The following is a 24102-nucleotide window of genomic DNA, read 5'->3' as shown; positions in this document are numbered from 1 at the left end:
GGCTTTTGCCATAGCAGTACCATCGAGTTGGTTATAGAGCCCCCCAGACTTACACCTTCATGGTGTTGCATTTAGGTCCCTGCCAACCTGACACGTCTTTGGTTCCTTCTAACTGCCAGTGATGGTCATTGGAGAAGCTTCTCTCTTGCGAATAGCAAGTCTTTCCCTAATTGACTTTTGTTCAGTTTATCTGTAAATAGTTACATTTTATAGTGTAATTAGATCAATTTCAGTTGAGGGGGTCTTAGGCCCCACCCCAACCACCAGCGCATGCCTCAATCTCAGTGTTTCAAGCCATGTGGGTCTTGTCTGAAGTCTATGCCAAAAGGAAACCCACACAATCTCTCCCTATAGTTAGCGCTCTGTCCGCAGCTGGCCCAGTCAGCATCTGAGCCTAGCACTTAGTGCAAAGCACACCAGCCTCCGTAGAGGAGACCACAACACCAAGGAAGTACTCAGACTGCAGGGACCCTCAGCACTGCCTTTCCCTGGTGCCAAAAGCCTGTTGCAGTGCAAGCACCTGGCACCGCTTCCATTTTGCCAGTGCTGCACAAGAAGACAATGGATAGGGGGCACTCTCACACTAAAGTAATGGAGTGAGCAAGCACCAGTGGAGTTTTTGTCCCATGTTGGGGCACCTTGCTCCAGCTCTGCCGGCACTATTTACTTAAGACTTGACCAGAGGTCTGTAAAGTCCAGTTTTCTAGGACTCTCTGGTACAGGAATATCATAAGCAGACGCCATTGAAGCCACTAGAGGCCTGATTGCAATGGTGGCACAGTCCCACACACTGGCACCAGTGCTATAGAGAAGCACCGTGCCCTTGAGAGGCAAATCAACACCACTCCCCAGCACCATACTGTTTTGCACTGTCTTGGTCAATGACACCAGTCTACTCATTAGACTCAGAAATGGAATTGTATGCCTCTAGGTGAAGCCAGCATTGTTCCCAGCACTACTAGAGGCAGAAAAGAGGGCAACTGTTGTTCATGATGTCCTGGGCCACACGGTGGTCATAGCCAGCTGAATAGCTATTCTGGACACTGTGGTCCTACCACCAAGTCCAAGGGCTAGGATCTAGATCCCTGTCAGTGGCTTTAGAGGTACTTCCATCAGTGACCTTGTTAGCCCAAGACGCCCCACATAGACAGGTAGTTTGGCACTGGGACCGAGGCAGGAACAGGCACAATCATTTATGACCCCTGGCACTGCACAAAGCGTCTTGACACAGGAGGGTCCCCATGAGCTAAGGAGCAGAAAGATTCATTGTTCTCAAGTGCCTCGTCCCCATTGTCCACAGATGAATCAGTGGTGAGCACTTCCAGGACATTGCCTGCCATGGACATCATTGTACATCAGGAGTTGCTCGGGAGGGTGGCTCAAAACATTAATATGCAGGTGAAGGAGGTCTTGGAGACTTAGCCTATAGTGGACATTCTGGTCCCTGTGGGCCTTTTGAGGGTGGCTTTGTCCCTTTTTAAAACTATTCAAAATTCTACTAAAATGCTGCGGCACACCATTGTTCCCTGTAAGCTGAGCTCTTGGGCAGCCACCCAGAAGAGATTCAAATCCAGCCTAGCTGATTAACAGAGTGCCCACACCTAGCAGCATGTTTTTCTACTCGTTCTGCACATGTGTACGTATCTTGGTGCGCATAACATTTATTTCACACACGGATGGAAAAAATTAGAAGGAGCACTGTGGGGCACATCCTCCTGTCTGATGGTGAAAGGTGTAGACCAGGTGGGAACCTAAGACTTGGGGGCCAGATGTGGTCCCTGGACCCCAAGGCTCAGGCTCCTCCTGAGCATTGAGGAGCCCACATTGGTGCTCTAGCCCTCCCACCATCCCACCGTGGTGTTGGAGAACACAAAATTTACTAGCCTAGGCCAACCTAGGTCTGATATGTGAGGCGAATGTTGGGAGTGTCTTTCTGCTTCTCGGTTGGGGGCCATAGAAGTGAAGGTTTGGTTTTTCTTTTTTGCTTCTCTTATGTGCAGCCCCCAACTGATTTTTCTGTGGCTCAGCGGTCCCTGGCCCAAAAAAGTTTCTCCTCCCCTGGGGTAGAGCAGAAATACTTAGTGCCATCCAAGGGGTATGAGCGCCTGTTTACCTGCTCTCCACTGTATACGCTGGTGGTGGAGGCAGCAAACCAGAAAAAGACAGGGAGCGGCAGGGCTGACCCTTAAGTTCAAAGAAGTGAAGAAGCTGGAAGGTATGATCTACCATAGCCAAGCAGCAGGTGGTCCTGAACCATTATAGCTACAGTTTCCTGGAACATATGTTCTAACCAAACCACAAAATAAAGAAAATTACTTCTAATTTTCTCTTTGTTCGTTGTCTCCCATGCCCTGAATTCCTTGGAGACATGGCAGTCCTTCCTTGGTTTAAATCATTCTCTTTGTCTCAACTCCTGGTTTCTCTCTCCCACACACAGAAAGCTGGCAGAGAACCTATATCCAATTCAAATTTCAACTCTTTGTCGATTGGTTCTCCTGGCCAATACCTTTGCTAGCTACCTGAATGTACCCCTTAGTCACCGGGTGCTGGTCAGCACTCCTCGAGTATGTCTACCCAGCAAAGTTATTTCAGGATACCACTATCAGGAAAGTGAAATAATATTTCACATTTTTCAGAGGTCAAGGAGAACAATTTTTCTCTTCTTTTTGATAGAGGCAGCAAGGGGGGGAAGTGACTAGTCAACTAGTATGTTGACTATCTGATATGTATTTCCTTATCGGATAATCGATTAGATGATTAGTCTCTCACATCCCTAGTCACAGTATGTCAGAGTCTACACAGACAACATAGCCAGCATGTTTTATATAGACAGACAAGGTGTTATCCGTTCCCAGACTCGCTGCGCAGAGTCCATCACTTTCTGTGGAACTGGTGCCTCAAATACAGCATAACAATATCTGCTTTTCACCTTCCAGGAGTTCTCTCTACTAGAGATGTGATAGTGTATATGTTTAAACGATTAACCAGTGACCCCGGGCTCATCAATTAACCTTCACAGTTACCCTCAAATCCCCTACCCTCGCTGCTGCCTCTGTATCAGAGCCAGCAGTGTAGGGGTAAGGTAGGAGCCGATACATGCAGACAGCCGTCTTTTAAGCTGGTTGTCCGCGTGCACCAGCTCCCATGCTGTCACCACCTCTTCCCCTCATGTGTAACCACTTAAAATTTCAGCACTTACACATTTACCAAAAAAGTTTTCTCGCATCCCTACTCAGTACTATCACAGAAGCTGTCAACAGAGCTCTTTCTACAGCACACGAATAGAAGATAAGTGGTGATGTTTTCAGTTCGATCTCTGACCTATGGTGTCACCCCAGGATTGACCTTTTTGCTACTCACAGCAACAAGTAGTGCCTAGACTTCTGCTCCAGAGCAGGGATGGGCACGTGGTCGCTGGGATGATCTGCTGATGAAATGGGATTGCAACCCACTATACGCATTCCCACCCATATCTCTCTTCAGCAGTGTGGTGCATTAATGGAGGGACAGAGCTATTGTCATACTCCTAGCTCTCTCATGGCCCAGACAACCCTTCCTCACCACAATGTCTGTTTTTTCAACAACCACCTTCCAACAACCCACAGTCTTCGATCACAACCGGGAATACAGACATGGCACTCCTACCTTCATATGCTGCATCTCAAGGCTAGGGATGTCAGAGTTTCCATAGGCCAGGGATGTCCTAGTGTAACCTTCACCGTTACACACAGGGCCCCCCAACTGCAGCAGCACACGAGGGTAGTTGCCTCCCCTTACTTCCTCCCACATTTAAACACTTACCTGATGAAAATTTCAGTGGGTATACATTTACCAAAATAAACACATTTTAACATCCCTACTCAAGGCATGGTAACTCAATGGTTCTTTGCTCAGGAGCTAGAATGTTCAGAACTTGTCCAACTAGTGTTACTCCATAGAAGAGCTCAGACCACTCGAAAGACCTATATGCAGAAATGGAAAAGATTCTCCCATTAGTACTCTAATAGATTAATTAAACCAGCTGCCACATCCCTCCACACAATTCTTGATTATCTTTTACACCTTAAGCAATTGGCTACAAGGGCACATGGTTGACTCCTATCCAGCTTCTCATCCACTGTAATCCCCAAGTCCTTTTCTGCAGAACCATTCGGTCCCTAGCCTGTAACAATGCTTGGGATTCTTCCGTCCCAAGTGCAGGACTCTACATTTGTCCTTGTTGTACCTCATCATATTTCTTTTGGCCCAATCCTCTAATCTGTCTAGGTCTCTCTGGACCCTATCCCTGCCTTCCAGTATATCTACCTGTCCCCCTAGCTTAGTGTCATCCGCAAACTTGCTGAGGGTGCAATCCATCCCCTCATCTAGGTCATTAATAAAAATGTTGGACAAAACCAGCCCTAGAACCTATTCTTGGGGCACTCCGCTAGAAACCGACCGCCAACCTGACATCAAGCTGTTGATCACTACCCGTTGGGCCTGACAGTCTAGCCAGCTTTCTATCCATCTTACAGTCCATTTATCCAATCCATACTCCCTTAACTTACTGTCAGGAATATTGTGGGAGACCGTATCAAAAGCTTTGCTGAAGTCAAGGTTTATCCACATCCATAAAGCCAGTTACCTCATCATGGAAGCTAATCACATTGGTCAGGCACAACTTGCCCTTCCTGAATCCATGTTGACTATTCCTGATCACTTTCCCCTCTTCCAAGTGCCTCAAAATGGATTCCTTGAGGATCCCCTCCATGATTTTTCCGGGGGCTAAGGTAAGGCTGACCGGTCTGTAGTTCCCTGGATTGTCCTTCTTCCCTTTTTAAAGATGGGCACTACATTTGCCTTTTTCCAATCACCTGGGATCTCTCCCGATCTCCTTGAGTATTCAAAGATAATGGCCAAAGGCTCTGCAATGACATTTGCCAACTCCCTCACTACCCTCGGATGCATTAAATCCGGACCAATGGATTTGTGTATGTCTAGCTTTTCTACATAGTTCCTTGTCCTTTCCCCACCAAGGGCTGTCCCCCTTCTTCCCCTGCTGTGTTGTCTAGTGCATTTGTCTGGGAGCTGACCTTGTCTGTGAAGACACAGGCAGAGAACGCATTGAGTACTTCAGCTTTTCCCACATCATCTGTCACTAAGTTACTTCCCTCATCCAGTAAGGGCCCCACACACTCTCTGATCACCCTCTTATTGCTAACATGCCTATAGAAACCGTTCTTGTTACCTTTTACATCCCTTGCTAGCTGCAATTCCAAGTGCGCTTTCGCCTTCCTGATTACTCCTACATTCTCGAGCAATATATTTAAACTCTTCCCTCGTCATCTGTTCAAGTTTCCAGTTCTTGTAAGCTTCCTTTTTGAGTTTAAGCTCACCAAGCATGTCCCCGGTAAGCCAATCTTGTCGCCTAATATATTTGCTTTTCTTGCTGCGCATCAGGATGGTTTCTTCCTGTGCCTTCAGTAAGGCTTCTTTAAAATACTGCCAGCTCTCCTGGACTCCTTTCCCCTTCATTTAAGCATCCCAGGGAATCCTGCCCATCAGTTCTTTGAGGGAGTCAAAGTCTGCTTTTCTGAAGTCCAGGGTGTGTATTTTGCTACTCTCCTTTCTTCTTTTGGTCAGGATCCTGAAATCTACCATCTCATGATCACTGCTTCCCAGGTTGTCACCCACCTTCACTTCCCCTGCTTGTTCCTCCCTGTTTGTGAGCAGCAGGTCAAGCTGCGCATGACCCCTGGTTGGTTCCTTCAGGATTTGTACCAAGCAGTTATCCCCAACATTCTTCATAAACTTCCTATACACCAAAAACTTCCTAGTTACCTGTGCAGTTACTGATGTTATTTGAGATGAGTGGATGCTCCACTACCCACCTCTTCCCCTCTACTTCAGAGTTTTGGTGTAGTCTCTGTTGTAGAGAAGGAACTAAGAAGGGCACCCACACATGCGTAAGGTCAGGGCACCAAAGGCATCTGTTCCTGGCAGTGCACCTGTGCAGCCCACGAGGACACTTGACAGTGCAGGGATGCATAGACACCTACTGTAGAGAACCCACAGGGATGCTAATCTCAAGTATCAGTTACTGCACAAATGAGTAACCTCCTCTGTTTCTGTCATGTATGCCCTTTTTGAAAGAAGATATTACTCCAGTCACTCTAATAGAAATATTCCAAATGTATATAATACTAACAATCCATGGTGCATACACGGTCTTCCTAGTGAATGTTTAACCACTTAAAAAATCTTTAGGGAATAGGCTTAGCTGTTAGACCTCTCTGGAGCAGAGCCTACCCTCTTTTTAACTTTTGTTTGAAATAAACAATTTGTTGGCAAATGCTTAGTCTTTAAATACAGTATAAACTAGAAGATTTACCTGGCGTTGCTTGGATCCTTAACTCAAATAAGTTTTGTTTTTCTTCACTTAAATTGTTTGTTCTGGGGAGGGGTTGGGTACAAGAGGTTCAGTATGCAGGCTGCCCTACAGAGCGAGGACTGTCTCAGCCCTTTCTCACTGCAGTAGCTTAGGGCCAGGTGAGAAGCACCTCTCCATGGCCACTGCAGCTGCAGTTGGCACAGCCCAGGGAGAGTGACAAGACAGACATATATAGACAAACTCTCTGAAAAATGTAGCAGATGGCTGTCTCTTTCTCCTCCCCTGCTGGCTCAATGGGGTTATATCCATCCCGATACCCATCTCTGGCCCCTTGCTGCCCCCTCCCCCCCGTGGTCATTCTAAAGTGTAATTCCCTCCTACCACACCCCTCCCTTTTTCCCTTTCTGAGAAACAGTCAAATTCTAGGCACATCCCTTTGTCTTGGCACAACTCAAACCCTTACTTTGCTTTAAGTTATGATGAGAGGAAGCTGCATGCCAAATTTGGTGGTCCTAGTTCTTACTTTTTAGGAGTTGGGGGGGAGGGAAGGGGGTTCCCTAGAGCCCTATGGATTTTTGGCAATGCATATTCAGTGCACATTAAGGCTACGTCTACACTTCAAGGTTTTTGTGCAAAAACTAGCGGAACGTCCACACCTCAATCACATTTTTGCACAAGAAAATTTACAGTAAAACGGCATAACAAAGGGCTTTTTTGGGTAGAGTTGTTATTCTCCCCACGAGGAATAACTCCTTTTTGCACTACAGCTCTTGCGCAAAAAGGCATGTGTGGATTCTCCGCGGAAGTTTCTTGCGTAAAAAGAGCCCATCAGAAAAAAGCACAGGTACTCTGATGGCCATCCTGTTAATGGCAATAAGAGCTTTCTTGCGTAAGAGTGTCTATGCAGTGTGGGTGCTCTCTTATGCAAAAGTACATTGCTTTTGCTCAAGAAGATTTTGTGGAAGATCTCTTCCGCAGAAAGCTTCTTGCACAAAAACCCTGCAGTGTAAACAAAGCCTAATAGTTTTCTTAACATTCAGAAAAAGGAGGTTTTAATTTGAGATATTTCCCAGGAGAGAAGTATTGAGCATTTTTATCCTTACACAGAACACTTCCATATGGTGTTTGCTACCATTATCTGATTGTGGCAGGAACTGCAGAGGAATCCACCACAATCAGACAACTACACACAAAATGGGAAGGAGAGTTGAAATTGGAGGGAACCATGATGCAGAAAGAAAGAGGGAGAAACACAGGGTAAAAATAATCTTTTGAAGAAATGAAGTTAAAATGTATATTGATAAATCTAAATGCAGTGCAAAATAATATATACTATAGTGCAGTAGTGTCCAAACGTTTTCAGCACTAGATCGCTTTTTTAATTTAAGTGCAATCCACAAGCTACCCCTAAGAAAATGTAGAACAAACAGTCTATTTTTAATTTATGCTATATACATTTAAAATGAAGTATATATCATTATACATTTTGTCCTCTACTCACCAAGTCTGTGACACCTGTGACTGCACATTATCTGCCAGAAAAAATGTTAACTGTATTTATAAATAGGTTCAGATACTTGTCCTTTAAATATTGTTGAAATGAGAACTAAGATGTTCTTATTTATATATCTTGTTACAATGCTAGAGGTTTTATATTTTGAAACATACCTCTCTCTAGTCGTGTTACAATGGAGGTTTCACAGTGGTAACAAATGATGATAGGGCATTAATCATCCATAAAGGTTTGCTGCCTCTGAACTTTCTCATGCTGTGTTCTCGGGCTGAGCAAAGATGTGGAAGAGAAGGTAGTGCATCTCCAACAGTGGTGGTAGAAGCAATGTTTCTCCTGACTCTCACCAGCACAAGCCCTGGGCCCATCAGGAGCACTGGGGAGTCAGGGTTACCCTCCCCAGTACAGAATAGGTGTAGCAGCTAGCACTTCACCCAGCCACGCAGCTGCTTGCCACAGCCTCTGGAAGCAGGAGTCCACCCACTTGCCACCTGGCTATAAACTCCAGCGGTAGCAACCAGCCTGCCCACCATGTGGCCACAAACTCCAGCAGCAGCAACCTGCCTGCGGCCCCAACCCCTGGTACCAGCACCCACCCCACCACATGGCCCCACCCCTTGGGAGTATTTGCTGTTTTTTTCTAGGGGATAAAAAAATCAAAATCTGCAGAATGGAATAAAGGGGAAGGGGAAAGAAAGCAAGTTTTTAAATGACATACAGGTGTGTTTGTCATTGACATTTGTAGATACAAGAGAGGTTAAATGTATATTTGTATAAATGCATTTTTTAGTGGTTACACATTTACATGCGGGGGAGGGAGGAAGGACAGGCATGCTCCCCTTTCCTCCTGAGCATCAACTCCTGCCTGCCTCTGTGGGGGTCAGGAGGAGCAAGTGGCTCCACAGGAGTTGGCACCCATGCAGAGAGGGGGACAGCAGAGGAGGGGGAGCCAGCTCCCCAAAGGCACTGGCTCAACCTCCCTTCCTTGCTGAGGCGGGGGTGGGGAGGTGCATGTAACCATTAGGATTAACCAATGAGCTTATGTTTGTTGGTTAATCGTGTAAACAGGTACATGCTAACATCACTAGTAGATATGCATTGCACAGACTGAAAATGACAGGAAGCTGTGTTGCTGCAAGATCCCTGTCAATGTTTCAGTCCTTCAGTGCAGATTCATTGATCAACAGCTGGAAATAATGAATTGGCACAGAGGCACCAAAACAGTGACACTACCCCACTCCCAGATTGGGGGTGATGAAGAAGTAGTTTCTAGGGAGCTATCCTGTGTTAAAACCCACTCACTCTTGCCACTGTTGGAGTTCCACAAACAGTTTTCAGACCTTTTTGCTGGTAACACACCTGGTGCAGTTTATTTACAATATTATTTCCACCACCTTTATGCACTAAATAGCCTCAACACTGCAGTCTTAGTAGAGTCCTGTGCACCTGACGCAAGCAGGTGAGAGCAATTTCTTTTCCTCTTTCTTTTCCCACCTCTTTTCTATGCCTTTTGAATTATCTATATGATGGCGTAATTAGTCTTAGTTCTCCCCAGTCCATCAGTTAGGCATAGCTCTTAATAAGGTCTGTTCTAGAATTAGCTTTGCAGTGATGACAGTAGTGGCATTCCCAAATTGATTCTTACATTTGAGGTTGAAGAATTATTCCAGTCATGTAGAAATTACACATTAGTTGAAATTCTTAGCTAGTGTGAAGAAAATAATTTGACACCAAACTTAATACATTATTCATTGACACTGCCACAGACTTAAAAATTCTGTTTGCATAACTATATAACACACAAATCTGAACTGTGTCTTTATTGATGACTGGAGAAAAACATCTGAAAAAAATTGACATTCATAATAAAAGCATTCATCTCATTTTGTAATCAAAACCACTAGAAGGCATTTAATAGTCAAAATGGCCTCAGCAAACTGTCCTACGTCATGCCATTTCTATGTGAAGCAACAGCATGCAAAAAGCCATCCTTTGTATTCTTTGAAACTTTATTTAAGTTTTAAGGGTACTTGTAACTGTTATAAGAACTGATACAATTGATGTGGTGTTATACAAGTATTAACAATTCACTATTTATGCGTATAACTCCCCCAGGAAAAATATTTTCCAAATTTTAAGGTCTTTATACATACAAAATGATGGTGACTAAATTAGCAATTACCACTCAAAAGAGAGATCTTGGAATCACTGTGGATATTTCTCTGAAAACATCCACTCAATGTTAGGAATAATTTTAAAAGGCATAGAAAATAAGACAGAGAATATCTTATTGCCTCTATATAAATCCATGGTATACCCACATCTTGAATAATGTATACAGATATGGTCACCTCCTCAAAAAAGATATCCTAGCATTGGGAAAAAATCAGTAAAGGGCAATTAAAAGGGTTAGGAGTTTAGAACAGCTGTGATATAAGGCAAGATTAAAAGACTGGGACTTCTCATCTTAGAAAAGAGGAAACAAAGGGGGCATATTCCAGAGGTCTGTAAAATCATGACTAGCATGGAAAATGTAAATAAGGAAAAGTTATTTACTTATTCCCATAACATAAGAACTAGGGGTCACCAAATTAAATTAATAGGTAGCAGGTTTATAACAAACAAAAGGAAGTATTTCTTCATGCAATACACAGTCAATCTGTGGAACTCCTTGCCAGAGAATGTTTGAAGACTAGGACTTTAGCGGGGTTCAGAAAAGAGCTAGATAAATTCATGGAGGATAGGTCCATCAATGGCTACTAGGTAGGGTATCGTGTCCCTACTGACTATTTGTGAGAAACTGGGAATGGATGATAGGAGAGGGATCAGTTGATGATTACTTGTTCTGTTCATTCCCTTTGGGGCACCTGGCATTGGCCACTGTCGAAGAACAAGATACTGGGCTAGGCGGATGTTTGGTCTGACTCAGTATGATCATTCTTATGTTCTTAGCCTGCCTAAACCTTTGGAAAGTATAGCGAAACGAAGATATGAGATATAACTGTATTATTATCATCACTATCAGTTTTGGCATTGAAAAGTCACATATATATTCACAGCAGTCATCTGTGAATTTCTTATGTCTTTTATCCAAAAATAACCTTTTACAATTTAGAAGCCTGATCTTGCAAACCTGGAATTGCATGTGTTAGGGTTTTCAGGATCAGATCTTAAGTAAAAAAGCGACATAAGAAAAAATTCTTGGTGTCCAGTGTTCCTTCTAACATTTTCCTATCCTTCAGCGGATTGAAATCTCTTATGTGCACCTCCAGTATTGAGGTTGTGTGTGTGGATGTGCACCACCAATACAAACAAAACACAGACACAGATAATTTTAAGCAGTCCATATATGTAGAAGAAAATATATTAAAACAAGGAATATTTAACAGGGAGCAATTCTTAATGATATTTAATTTGAAATAAAAGAATAACACTACCCTTTGAGTGCATGTATCAACCTTTCTAACAGCTCAAGCTAGTATTTGCTACTTCTGGCTCGTAAGAGCCACAGCTCTACCAAATAGCAAAGATCTGGTCCTAATGCAATACATGTATTTATTAGTAACACAGATTTTTCAAAAAGCATTAAGTTCAGAGTTTTAGATATCTGCAATACTCCAAAAATATTCTGTTAAAAGAATCTTTTTCTTTCTTTTCTTAAGCCATTAATGCCTCTGTAAACTTTGTTTAAAATGTAATTTCCTGGCACACACACTTCCCTTGCAGCCTGCTCCCCCCCCTCAACCCAGTCAGACAGCAAGGACTGCAGTTAGTCAGACACTCCAAACAAACTGCCCCTTGCCTCTATCTCACTGAACAGATGCCAGCACCCATCCACCCTCTTTCCCCCACCTATTCCATGCAGCCTGTCCCTTGTCTCCCCCTTTCCAGAAGGCTTGAGAGCACTGAGTTTCTGTCTCTCCTACAGAGGACATTTTAACACCAGACTTGAAAGAGAATCCTCTGAACTGTCATTCATGCTTATATTTGACACTTTACGCCAAGGTCTCAACAAAGATGCTAATTATCTTACCCATTACAAAGATAGCTTCTCCAATTATCGCCTCTAATATCATTAGCTCACAGACATTTACCCTCTCCCCCCCCCCATCCCTCCTCTGTTCTGAAATTTGATTTGCCCTTTTCATATGTGTTCACTTTTTTTTATTGTATCCCTTTGGGATATATGGTCATGCCAATTTTCTTCCACAATTTGATCTGAGGAAGTGGGTCTGGCCCACAAAAGCTCATCACCTAATAAACCATCTTGTTAGTCTTTAAAGTGCTGCATAGTCCTGTTTTTTGTTTCTCCTACAGAGGGACACTCTAAATTCCCCTTCCCTCTTACTTCTTATCAGCCAGTTACTTACTCACTCATTCCCCATCCCCCCAGCTACTAATTGTCTCCATCTCCCTTTCTACTGGGTCTGGGAGCTCCTCAGTTCAAGCAAGGAGCTAGCTCCATTTAGCTGCTTGCTCAGTGAGCATCTCTTCCACCCTTTCCCCCCATCCCACGCCCGCTAATCAGTTGTGCTGTCTGCCTATGTAGGATTTATGCAAAGCTCAGAAAACTGCTTTACAGGCGCACATCTTACTGGGAACCTTCTTGGTGTCCCTTAGGACCTGAGTTGTGTTAATGTTGCACAGACAGAAATTTCAAGCCTATATATAAGTTAATGACATTATTTGGCATCGGAATTCCTTGCATTACTCTTAAATAATGACTTTCATACATTTATTTTAAATGTCTGTAACTGTTCATATTTGGACTAGCACTTTTTAACATTCTCAGTTCAATAACAAGTGTTAGTCTGGGAATAGTAATTTCCATGCCAAAGCAACATGCTTGATCACTGATTGAGGACAAGAATCCTTTGGTTTTTCTTTCAAATGATGTATCTCTATATCTAGGCCGCTCAATGTGTACATATGGTCTGTGTTCCAGAGATTTTTTTACTAGCAGTGTCTGTTGGTCCATACCTGCACCCTTGTGCTCTAAACTGAGTTTATTTGAGGATGTGTGGAATGACCACTACAAGCTGAACCTTTCAACTCCTGCAACATCGATGGCCCAGCATGATTTTAGTAAGCTGGCATGGGATATATGGTTATGCTTCCCACTGTCATAATAAGGCTTGTTTACAGCCACCAGTCCTGGCTCTCAGTGTTCTGTGCTGTTGTTTAGCATTTATTTACTCCTAAATGTCTTCTAAGACTCCACTAAGCAGTGGAAGTGTTAGTAATACTGCTAGACAATATTGACCTCCCGTGGTTCAGCAATTTCTCTGGGTTGGCACCAGTCAGGTCCTGAGGGTGCTGGACTAGAGAAGTTCAGCCTGTAGTCCAGTACCTTTCTGCCACGCATGATCTGAGATGGAACTCTTCAGCATCCACAGCTTTAGTTAGATTTTTGTACTTGTTCTCAGATAAGTTTAATAATCAAGAGTTAAAGGGCCCAGGCGCTTGAAGTGCCCCCTCACCATTATATGGGATGCCTAGTATGCCCCAGAATTCAAGTTCTGTGTGGCCTACTTACTCCTGGGCCTTCTTGGTAAGAAATGAGCATGATACTCACTTGTATTGTCCCAGGAACCCTCATATCCCCTCCGAAGGTAATATTTGTCAGTCTTCTTACCAAGCTTATTAATCCACCAGAGTGCAGTTGTAGAAGATTCCTGATTGATTGTTCAATGAATCCATAGTCTGAACCCAAACAGTCAGTACCCCCTCGCTCTGCCCTCCTCCCCATACTTCAGGCAGTGTGGCAGAATGACTTGCCAACTACTATGCCACCTTCTAGTCCAGAATCCCCTTCTCTATTGGGAACCTCTGTTTCCAGGGAGCTTATATTTCCCACAAGAGACTTAGCTGCAGGATGGAACCTTTTACTCTGCCGCCTCCTCTCTGTACACTTCTTACACCTCTCCAGTGGCACTAGTGGTATCACAACTGGAACCCAAGTCAGACTTTTCCCACCGAGATTCAGAATCATCAGTGGAATTGCTACTCCCATAGTAATCTTACCCATTTTCCAGGAGATCTGCATTGCCGTGAGACCAATCATTGCCTCACTCAGCTTGGGGTAACTGGTACTCAATGCCTTGCAAACCCCCCAACCACCTGACAACCCATCCATCCTTCAGAATCTATCCAATCCACCAAAGAGTCAATACCTGCTTTCTCTCCAAGGAACCATCAAAATTATCCCCCATCCAGTTAAAGAACAGAAGCACTACACCTTGGTTCCAACAGTTCCACTGGAACTGGCCAGACTATCATCTTCATTGCCAGATGAAATGGTGACTTTGGCATCTCCTCCTCTTCCCCCTCCCACCAGTAACTTCAGGCTGTTCTCAGCCCTTCTCCCAGAGTTTCCAGAGAACTTTTCTGTTAAAATTCTACAAGAATAGTCCTCCCCGCAAATGAGGCCTCACTGAAGCTGGCTAGAACCATATGGCACACCTCTGCCACCAGCACTCCTATCGAAAAAGGGGTAGAGAGATGTCCTGGCTAAGGGTTAAGAATTCTTATTCTTTCACCTAGCTCCTAACTCATTGGTGGTTCAGGCCACTTTGGAAATGTCCAGGCAACAACACCCCTAGATCTGCTCCTATAGTCAAGGATGATAAATGGTTAGATCTATTTGGGAGGAAAGTTTTCTCATCTCCAGTCTTCAGTTAGCCACTACTGCTTGATAGTTGGCTTAAATATGATTTCCCAAACTATGCTAAATTTGAGAAATTGCCCACAGCCCCCCACAACATGGTTATTGTAATTTCCAAGCTCCAACAGAGGAAGGAAAGTTAACAACCAATAGTTGATGTGGCCGATAGTTCCTCAGAGCCATGTGTATCGCTGTTATGTAAAGGGAGTCCCAGTGCCTCAAAATTCTCCAGGAAGGTCCAGAGTACCATTGAGGACCTCCCCCTCAATGAATCTCACTTCTCCAACCAGTTTCCAAGGGGATAGCCATGTTAGTCTGTATCTTCACAAACAACACAGGGTCGTGTGGTACCTTAAAGACTAACAGATTTATTAGGACATAAGTGTTCATAGGTAACCCACTTCATGTTAATCAAGCTAATCAAGTCAGGGTGGATGTGTCTCATTTGCAGCATGTGATGTGGAGATGTAAATATCAAAAGAGGGGAAATTGCCTTTGTAGTGCATTAACCAGTTAAGATCCTCTTTCAGTCCTAAACTGATTGTATTGAATTCCCAAATTAACTCCAGTTCAGCTGTCTCCCTTTGTAATAAGGTTTTAAAGTTATTTTGTAGAAGTGTGGCTACTTTTAAATCCATCTCTGAATGTCCAGGGAAGCTAAAGTGTTCTACAGGTTTATGTGCATTTGTATGTTATCTTTCCTGATATCTGATTTGTGCCCATTTATCCTTTGGTGCTTGAGAGTCATGACTCACTGAGCACACCACCTCCCAAACTCAGTACTCCATTTGGAGATCACCTAGAACTCTTTTTAAACACCTTGAGTGTGATAGTGATGGACATATGGGTGCTGAACATCTTCCACAATGGCTATATGATCAAGTTTGCAACGCTGCCTCTTCCAAAACTGCCCAGTCCAGCTCCCTTTGGGGACCATATTCATGACAGTGTTCTTGCTCAAGATGTGAATTCCTTACAGCAATGAGCAATAGAACATGTTCCACCACAGTATCAGGTTATAGGTTTTTACTCAAACTACTTTCTCATATCTAAGAAGAAGGCTGGATGAAAACCAATCCCTGACCTCTGCCATCTCAGCCACTTCATTCACAAACTTACACTTCACAATAATGTTGGTAATAATAATTCCTTCTCGGGGGGGGGGGGGCGGGGAGTGTGGTCTGCAGCTATCTGTGAAGGAAGCTTTCTGTCACATTGATATTTATCCTTCTCTGAGACAATTTCTTAGATCTAGGGATGCTCTGACCATTTCCAGTACAAAGTGTTATCCTTCAGAATATCTACCACCACTCTAGTTTTTACCAAGATGTTTTCACTGGTAGCAACTCATGTGAGATGTCATGGCCTCCTCAATTTCCCATACCTTGATAATTGGCTCCTCATTACCAAATCTCAGCCTATATGTCCATGTCTATGATGGTCCGCCTCCTTTCCTCACTGGGAGTTAGTATAGATATCAAAAAAAATCTGGTTTTCTTACTCCCATCTTTAAGAATACCCTTTCTATTGGCCAGATGGCGCTCCAGACACATGTTTGCAAGGCATTACACTCTAGTACATGACTCAGCAGCTGATGCCTTCTGTGGGACAGTGTTTCTCTGTTCAACCCTACTTCTTCATCCTCAGGCCCTCCTCATACTTAGATACTACTTGTTAGTCACCCAAAGTGGGATTCAGCAGGTACCATTAGTTGAACAAGAAGTAAACTTTCCTCTAGCTGGAGGTTCTTCGTGTTTGCTCCCAGTGTGTTTTCCACTACAGGCAGTCCCCGGGTTACGTACAAGATAGGGACTATAGGTTTGTTCTTAAGTTGAATTTTTACGTAACTCGGAACTGGCTCCAGATTCAGCCGCTGCTGCTGAAACTGACCAGGGGCTGACTACAGGAAGCCCGAGGCACAGTTGCTCTGCCCCCAGCTTCCTGGAATCAGCCACTGATCAGTTTCAGCAGTGGCTAAATCTGGAGCCTGGGACAGAACAGCTGGGGCGCTGCCGGGTAGGTCCCCCCAGGACCAACCCGGCAGCACCCCAGCTGCTCTACCCCAGGCGTCCACAACAAAAGCCTGGTCTGCTAGGGGGGTCCCCAGCAGACCAGGGACACCCGGAGCAAAGCCGCAGAGGCGGCGGGGTCACGCGCCTCCAAGGCTTTGCTCCGGAGCAAAGCCGCAGAGGCGCGGGACCCCGCCGCCTCCGCGGCTTTGCTCCGGGTGTCCCTGGTCTGCTGGGAGGGATCCCCAGCAGACCAGGGACACCCCGAGCAAAGCCTTGGAGGCGCGGGACCCCGCCGCCTCTGTAGCTTTGCTCGGGGTGTCTTTGGTCTGCTGGGGACCCCCCCAGCAGACCAGGGACACCCGGAGCAGCTTTTCTCGCCCCAGAGGACGCGGTGGCGAGACCACTGCGCGTCTGGGTGGTCCCGCCGCCCGCGAGTTCCGGGGCGAGAAAAGCCCCGTTCTTAAGTCGGATCCGCGTAACTCGGGGACTGCCTGTACCTGCCTTCCTTCCCTTCAGCTTTAAATCTTGGCTGGTTTGAATTGAAGAGGTGGTTGGTCTGCCCTTTATCTCCTTGGTCAGAGGCATGAAGCAAGCCAGGGCATTTGTATAGATCAGACAACATATACATTCTCTATCTCTGGGTAAATGGTACACATGCATAACCCACAATGGTATACAGATAGGGACCATCCATCTCAAAGAACCTCCATTTACATGCAAGTAAGCTTTTTTGCCATGTGACTCAGCTGTGAGGCTAAGTCACCTTCAGTCTCTCACAGTCCGGAGTTTTCACCAAGAAGTCCCAGCATCTCACACAAAGTCTGTAGGCCTGGTCCAGGCCTGATGGGCTTTCTCTCCACTTGTGTTCAGGGTCTTCCTCTAGTCTTTCTGGGAACCCAGAAGGGAACCCAGTGTCTCTCTCTGCTCTTGAGTTCCACTCAACTTCAAAGTGTTCCCCTTTTGTTCTGTAGTGTGGCAATGTGGAGCTCAGTGCATATCTTTGTGAGACATTACACCCTGGTACACACTTCTACAACATATGCATCCTTGTAGCAGAGCAGTTCTGTTCTGTAATACAGCAGGGTTCCTCACACAATCCTTACGAGTCACCTTGAGTGGAGTACATAGAAGGACCATCACTCAAAGAAGAATGTGATTGTACAGTAACTGGAGTTATCCAAGATGTGCCATCCCTGCTCTCTCTCCCCTCTGTTTTGGATTGTTATCCAGAGTGAAAGAATTAGAGGCAGTTTACATCACCCCTTACATCCTTGGTTTGGAGCAAGTGGAGGACAAGGGTGCAGTCATGGACAAGTAGATACTGCTAGCAAAAAAACCCTCTCATGGTCTCAGGTGCATGGTGCACATGCACATCTTGAATGGAATATACATAGGGATCGAACATCTCAAAGAACTCCAGTTACTGTACAAGGTAAGTAACCAGACTTCTTATACTTTGGTAATACAGTAACAGAAGTACTAGTTTATGATGACAGTTCTTGTAAGAAATCCACTTTACTGCAAAAATGGAAGATAAATATTTAAAAATACTGCTATGAAAACTGTATTAATTTTAACCTGCAAACTTTCTTTTTACAGGTGGTGATGGCACTGCTCAAATATTGGCCAAAGACTCACAGTCCAAAAGAAGTCATGTTCTTAAATGAACTTGAGGAAATTTTAGATGTCATTGAACCATCTGAATTTGTAAAGGTTATGGAGCCTCTTTTCAGACAGCTAGCCAAATGTGTGTCCAGTCCACACTTCCAGGTCTGTACTTCTAGGAAATCCATAAAACCAGATCTTCAGTTTAGGATTTGTACATTGTTAGAAAATTGACTATTTTAGATATATATGCACAAAACTTCTTTAAAATAGCTGATTTTATTCTGTTAAAAATGCTGGAAAAAATAGTACATAGTTGGGTGCCTAGCTTTAGTGAGCCCATGATAGGAAGTTCAGAGGGCCAAGTGACTTAGTGGTTATTGCACCCAACTTTCTGCCATTTGCCACTCTTTCAGAGCAGTAGAGGTACCTGTTCATGACCATAAGCTGTGGATCTTCGGCTTTCCACCCATATCTTGATCTAGGCCTTCGGAGGAGATGCAGCAGAGGGACCTGCACCTTGCTTCTCCACCAGTTTCCGTAGGCCGGAGCTGGGCAAGATGCAGCCCAGGGGCCAGATCCAGCCCACCTAACCCTTTGATTCAGCCCGCAGACTGCATGTGTTCACTTTCTATTTATAGCACATTTCCAGGCAGCAGGATCTATTTGAATGACACATGGCTCCCAGTCACGAAGCTACACCAGCAGGGGTCGGAGCTGTGAGCCTTTTAAGTAGCTGCAGCAGTCCCAGGTGGCTGCCAGGCTGGGTAGTGACTGACCTCGGAGTCCTTTGCTAGGTTTTTAATTCAAAGCCTCTGGCCACAGACAATTCTGGGGAAGGGAGGAGCTAGTCCCTAGCCCCACACCCTTCTTAAGTGTAGAACTGGCCAGTAAGTGGCTCCCCTGCAAAAATTATTGCGCTCCCCTTCCCTAGGCTATGTGGGAAATGACACCAGCAAAGTCCTCCCCCCAGAGTGAATAGAAGTTGCTTCCTTGAGCTACTACAGTAAAACTCCGATGGTCCGGCATCTGACGGTCCGGCACTCCTAATGGTCCGGCACCATCAGGAACCCGGAAGTGCTCCGGGCGGCCGGACCATTGGAGCTGCTCTGCCCCCAGCTTTCCCTATTCAGCCGCTGCTAAAACTGACAAGCGGCTGACTCCAGAAAGTCTGAGCTGCTCTGCCCCAGGCTTCAGTGGCTGATTCCAGGATCAGTTTCAGCAGCAGCTGACTTGGGGACACCTGGGGTAGAGCAGCTGGGGTGCTGCCAGGTTGGTCCCCGCAGTGCCGAGGTGTGGCGCCGCTGCGGGGACCAACCCGGCAGCGCCCCAGCTGCTTTGTCCCAGGCGTCCAGATTCAGCCGCTGTTGAAACTGACCAGCGGCTGACTCCAGGAAGCCCGTGGCAGAGCAGCTCTGCCTCGGGCTTCCTGGAGTCAGCCGCTGATCAGTATCAGCAGCGTCTGACTTGGGGACACCTGGGGCAGAGCAGTTGGGGTGCTGCGGGTTGGTCCCGTAGCGCCGAGGAGCGGCGCTGCGGGACCAACCCAACAGCACCCCAGCTGCTCTGCCCCAGGCGTCCCCAAGATCGGCTGGGGTGCTGCCGGGTTGGTCTCGCCGCGCCAAGGGTCGGCGCTACCGAACCAGCCCGGCAGCACTCCAGCTGCTCTGTCCCAGGCGTCTCCGATTCAACCGCTGCTGGTCAGTTTCAGCAGCGGCTGAATCAGGGACGCCTGGGGCAGAGCTAGACTATCGGAAGGGGGGGCTATGAGGGGTCTGGGGTGGCATCTCCCCCCACCCCAGACCCCTCATAGCCCCCCCTTCCGATAGTCCGGCATATCTGATAATCTGGCACCCCCTGGGTCCCAAAGATGCCGGATTATCAGAAGTTTACTGTACCTACTTATAGATCCCTTCATTTGGGACATAGCCCTATAGTCTTAGTCAGGAGCAGGCAATAATTTTCACAGGGGGGTCATTTCATGAATTTTGGTACGTGGTCACAGGCTGGCTCCATTCCCTCCCCCTGAAAAATGGGTGGGGCCTTAGGTGGAAAGGGTGGGGCTGCAGCTACAGAGAGAGTGTGTGTGAATGTGAGAGAGAGACTGTATGTGAGAGACAGACTTTGTGAAGCTGTGTGGTACAGAGGCAGTGTTTCACAGATGGGTGTGTGAGACAGTGACACAATGTGTGAGAGCTGGCTGCTGTTGGGTAAGTTTGAGAGAAGCCATGCTCTGTCTCTTTAAGACCGGGAAACCTGACCGTCTCTGTCTCTCCCTTCCCTCAGTCTGCAGAGTTGAAGTATGGGGGGTGAGAGAATGAGAACGAGCACTGGAATTTTAGAAACAGTGCACTGCCTCTCAAGACAGGAACGCCTTTGAGTCGTCATTCATGCTTCAGATTGGAGCAGCTGCATTGTGTATCTCCTTCTCCATGACCTCTGCTTTGCAGAGATGGGGTACAGGGGCAGGACCAGACCCAGACTTTAGCACTCCCCTTTCCCTTCCACCTCCATCCCCTGCTCTGTAAGGCTAGCAGGAGAATCCTAGGTGCATCTCGACTGCAGGCTGGAGCAAGGTGGAGGAGGGGCAGCTGAACACACACTGTGGCTGTAAGTTTGCATGCTCTGCTAATCAACTGGGTGAACCAGAGAGAAAAGCTTCTTGATCCAGATCCTGGGCCTGATTTTGCCCACCTCTGGTGTAGGCAGCCAGTCGCAACAATAATAGAGTCCAAAGGAGCAGAGCCCTACTAGACCTGTAAGTTCTGAAAGTGTGTAGTGGTTGAAGAATGCACTTCCTATGGAACATGCCCACTGAGTAGTCCCCTCTCAAAGTCACTCTTCTCTCTTGTTGTCTGGAGTATTCCACTCTCCTGCAGCCTGTTCACTAATCTTTGCCTGGGCTTCCTAGGTCATTTTAATACACTTTTGAAGTCAGAGCATGCTCTGCGGGTCTGGAGTAGAGATGTAAGCAACAAGCATATGCTTATCAGGTAGTCGAGTAGTGACCCAACTAGTAGCTTCCTTCCCCCCCTCCCCATTGCTGCCTCTTAAAAGCTGGTTCCCCCCTTACTGTCTCCAAGGGGGGCAAAAGAGGCATAGGCGTAGCGGGGACCTGGCACAAGCCCCTTAAATGTATTAAGAGCCACCTGGTAGCTGTTAATACTTTTTAAAAGCAGATGCACAGCAGGATGGGGGGGACCGGGCGCAAGCCGGGAATCAGCTGATTCTTGTCTTACACCCGGTCCCCAGCTACTCCTCTGCCTTTTAAATATATTAAGATCCTGGTGGCTCTTAATACATTTAAAAGATAGAGCTACAGCGGGGTTAGCTCCCAGGTGTCCCTCTGGAGTGCTCAGCCCATGATCCACCAGTCACAGGCGAGAAGTCGAGTCTGAGCTGAAGAGAGGACAGACACAGCAGATGCTATCCCAAGAGTCAAGGTGTGTCACTCAGGTAGTGCCCCTCCAAGCCATCACTCCAATCCTCAAGGTAAGAGGATGCTGCAATGGGCGGGAGTCACTTGCTATTCCCCTTCTTGATGGTGGCTGTGGGTGACGTCTCCATTGCAGACAGCCAGAGCTGGAATTCCTTCAGCTCCAAGAAGGATCCTGAGACTGAGTCCAGGCTCCCTGTTGAGCTCTGGCAGGGTCCTCAGCAAGTAGACCAACCAAATTCATGAATGAGTAAAACCAATGAGTAGTTTTGAAAAACAACACTCTTAAGTTACTACACATCTGAAGATGAAATAGAGTATGACTACAGGGGCTCAGTTTGTCCGAGCAAGGCTGTTATTACGCCCAGTGATTTTGATGATAGTGTAAATTGTCATATTTGGTACCCACAAACTCAGGATCCTGATAATAGACGACAATGGATAGATGCAATAGAACAACACAAGACTGAATCTGGATATGGATAGAGCCAACACTATGGCTCCATGGAGTCTCTTGGTATAAGTTTATGATCAAAGAACAGAGATTCAAGTGATAGAGAATGAGAATATTGAAGAGAAATGGTTACCAGTAAAACAAAATCATAACACTTTTTCTGGAGATTAAATTTAGCTAGCCAGTTCTTTGAGTGCTTGCTTATGTCCATTTAGAAGCACGTGTACTGTCACCAGTGAATTTTCCCTCTTTGGTATCTGGTCCAGCTGTAGCACCCTCTGGTACCATATGCTCACAGTATAAGGGACATGGCTAGCTGTGCATACTCTGTTCCTTTTCTGCCCATGTTGCTAGAACAGCTCCTCTTGCTTCAGCAAGGCATTTGTTCAGTGATTATACTCCAATTTAGTTATATTTAGCCTTACTTTTAACAGAGAGATCGTATTCATGTATATAATTAGACAACCCTCCCCCTTTAGTTAACAAGGGCTTCCTTCACTTGTAGGGTTGGGCTTACCCCCGTATCTGGGCTTCAAACCTTTTGCCTCCTGCAGCAAGCTTATTCTGGTGAGCAACTCACACTCAAGTTGTCTGGAGTGTCTGGGAGATGTTCTTGTATAAGAATGTTGCCAAATCTGTCAGGATTTCAAGCCTCATACAAAGAACCAAGGACTATCCTAATAGAAGCAGCACTTGGACTAGCATGAGAGCTTAGCCAATTGGATGTGGCTCTGAGCACCTCAGCTTCAGTGCAGAGCACCCCTCTGGCACCACATGTTTCTTGGCACAATTTCTCCATCTCTGGTATTGAGAAATAAACATAAAAAGCAATGGCTGAGGGGATGCTATCCAGTACCATGGAAAGACAAACAAGGCGAGGGCAGCAGAGTATGTCTTGTTTTGGGCCAGTCCTTCACCCCAACTCTGCTAGCAGCACCATCAATTCTGCCCTGCTTGTGAGTACTGTTGAGTCCAATTTAGGACAGGGTAATCATTTAACCAGTTAACTGTTTTAACTGGTATGTTCATCCATAGTTCTAATCCAGATTGAAAAGTAAACCATAACTTTGAATGTCTTGATGGTGATTTTTAAAATAGTTTGGTACTTAAGTTATTTTATTTCCTAATTTTAGTTCTGTTTAGCAAACTTTATGGTATGTAAATGCTAACTGCAAGGTGGATAAAGTAGTGTGCTTATCTTCATGTCTTTCAGGTGGCAGAACGAGCGCTATACTACTGGAATAATGAGTATATTATGAGTCTAATCAGTGACAATGCAGCAAAGATTTTGCCCATTATGTTTCCATCCTTGTACAGAAATTCAAAGACACATTGGAACAAGTAAGAGACTCTTGTACAAATAATATCTTGGTTAATATATTTAACGGACTTTCTAAATGTTCTTATTGTTACTTATCTGACAGTACTGAACTTTAATTTCAGTTAGGATTAAAATGCTTTGTGTTTGTGAATTGCGCATTGTAGCTTTAGTAAAATCATTCATAGTAGCACTATTTCTCCCAAGATCTTAACAGTGTGAATGGAGATGAGGAAGGTCAAGTGTCACACCACTGTCAGAGAACCCAGGAAATGAATTTGAGAGATTGGTCTTGTTCCTGTAAAAAGTCTGTTTTAGATTTTCTCCTTTTATTTTTGATTACTTATATTAAATAAATTTATATTGTGTAATAGTCTAGTGGTTACTTGACACATATTTGTTAGTTGACCTCTAAACTTTGACTCATTTTTCCACTGATAATTATTCATATTAAAATCCTCTTATTCTTCCTTTTTTCTTCGTCCCTTTCTCTGCATTTGTCTCCTGTTTTCTTTCTGTCTACATATCTCCTTTGATTTTCCCTTTCCAGCTACACAATAGCGTTGTACTCAAAGTACTCCTAATTAGCTCCATTCTGCAGCTGCTTCAGCTATACAATAACTTTGTTTGAGCTACTATGCCAAGAGCTGGTGATATGGTTGTTCCATAGCTCATTGCTATGGAGTGACAGCTATTGATTGGTTGGCCAGTGATGCCAGATCAATCTGCTAGA

General features: G+C 45.3%; 1 protein-coding gene across 4 annotated transcripts in view; it reads left to right on the top strand.

Moving 5' to 3' along the window:
• The window catches only part of PPP2R5C (protein phosphatase 2 regulatory subunit B'gamma), a 178403-nt gene that overhangs the window by 135937 nt on the left and 18364 nt on the right, over positions 1-24102 (top strand). For all 4 annotated transcript variants that reach the window (XM_075926558.2, XM_014571983.4, XM_006119994.5 and 1 more), the window contains 2 exons: positions 18156-18326; positions 23265-23392. In XM_075926558.2, the coding sequence (XP_075782673.1) occupies positions 18156-18326; positions 23265-23392 (299 nt within the window). The remainder of the gene's footprint in view (positions 1-18155; positions 18327-23264; positions 23393-24102) is intronic.

Source organism: Pelodiscus sinensis, chromosome 5, assembly GCF_052426305.1.
Source record: "Pelodiscus sinensis isolate ZL-2025 chromosome 5, ASM5242630v1, whole genome shotgun sequence".
Lineage (NCBI taxonomy): Eukaryota > Metazoa > Chordata > Testudines > Trionychidae > Pelodiscus > Pelodiscus sinensis.
This window is presented reverse-complemented; position numbering and strand designations above follow the sequence as displayed.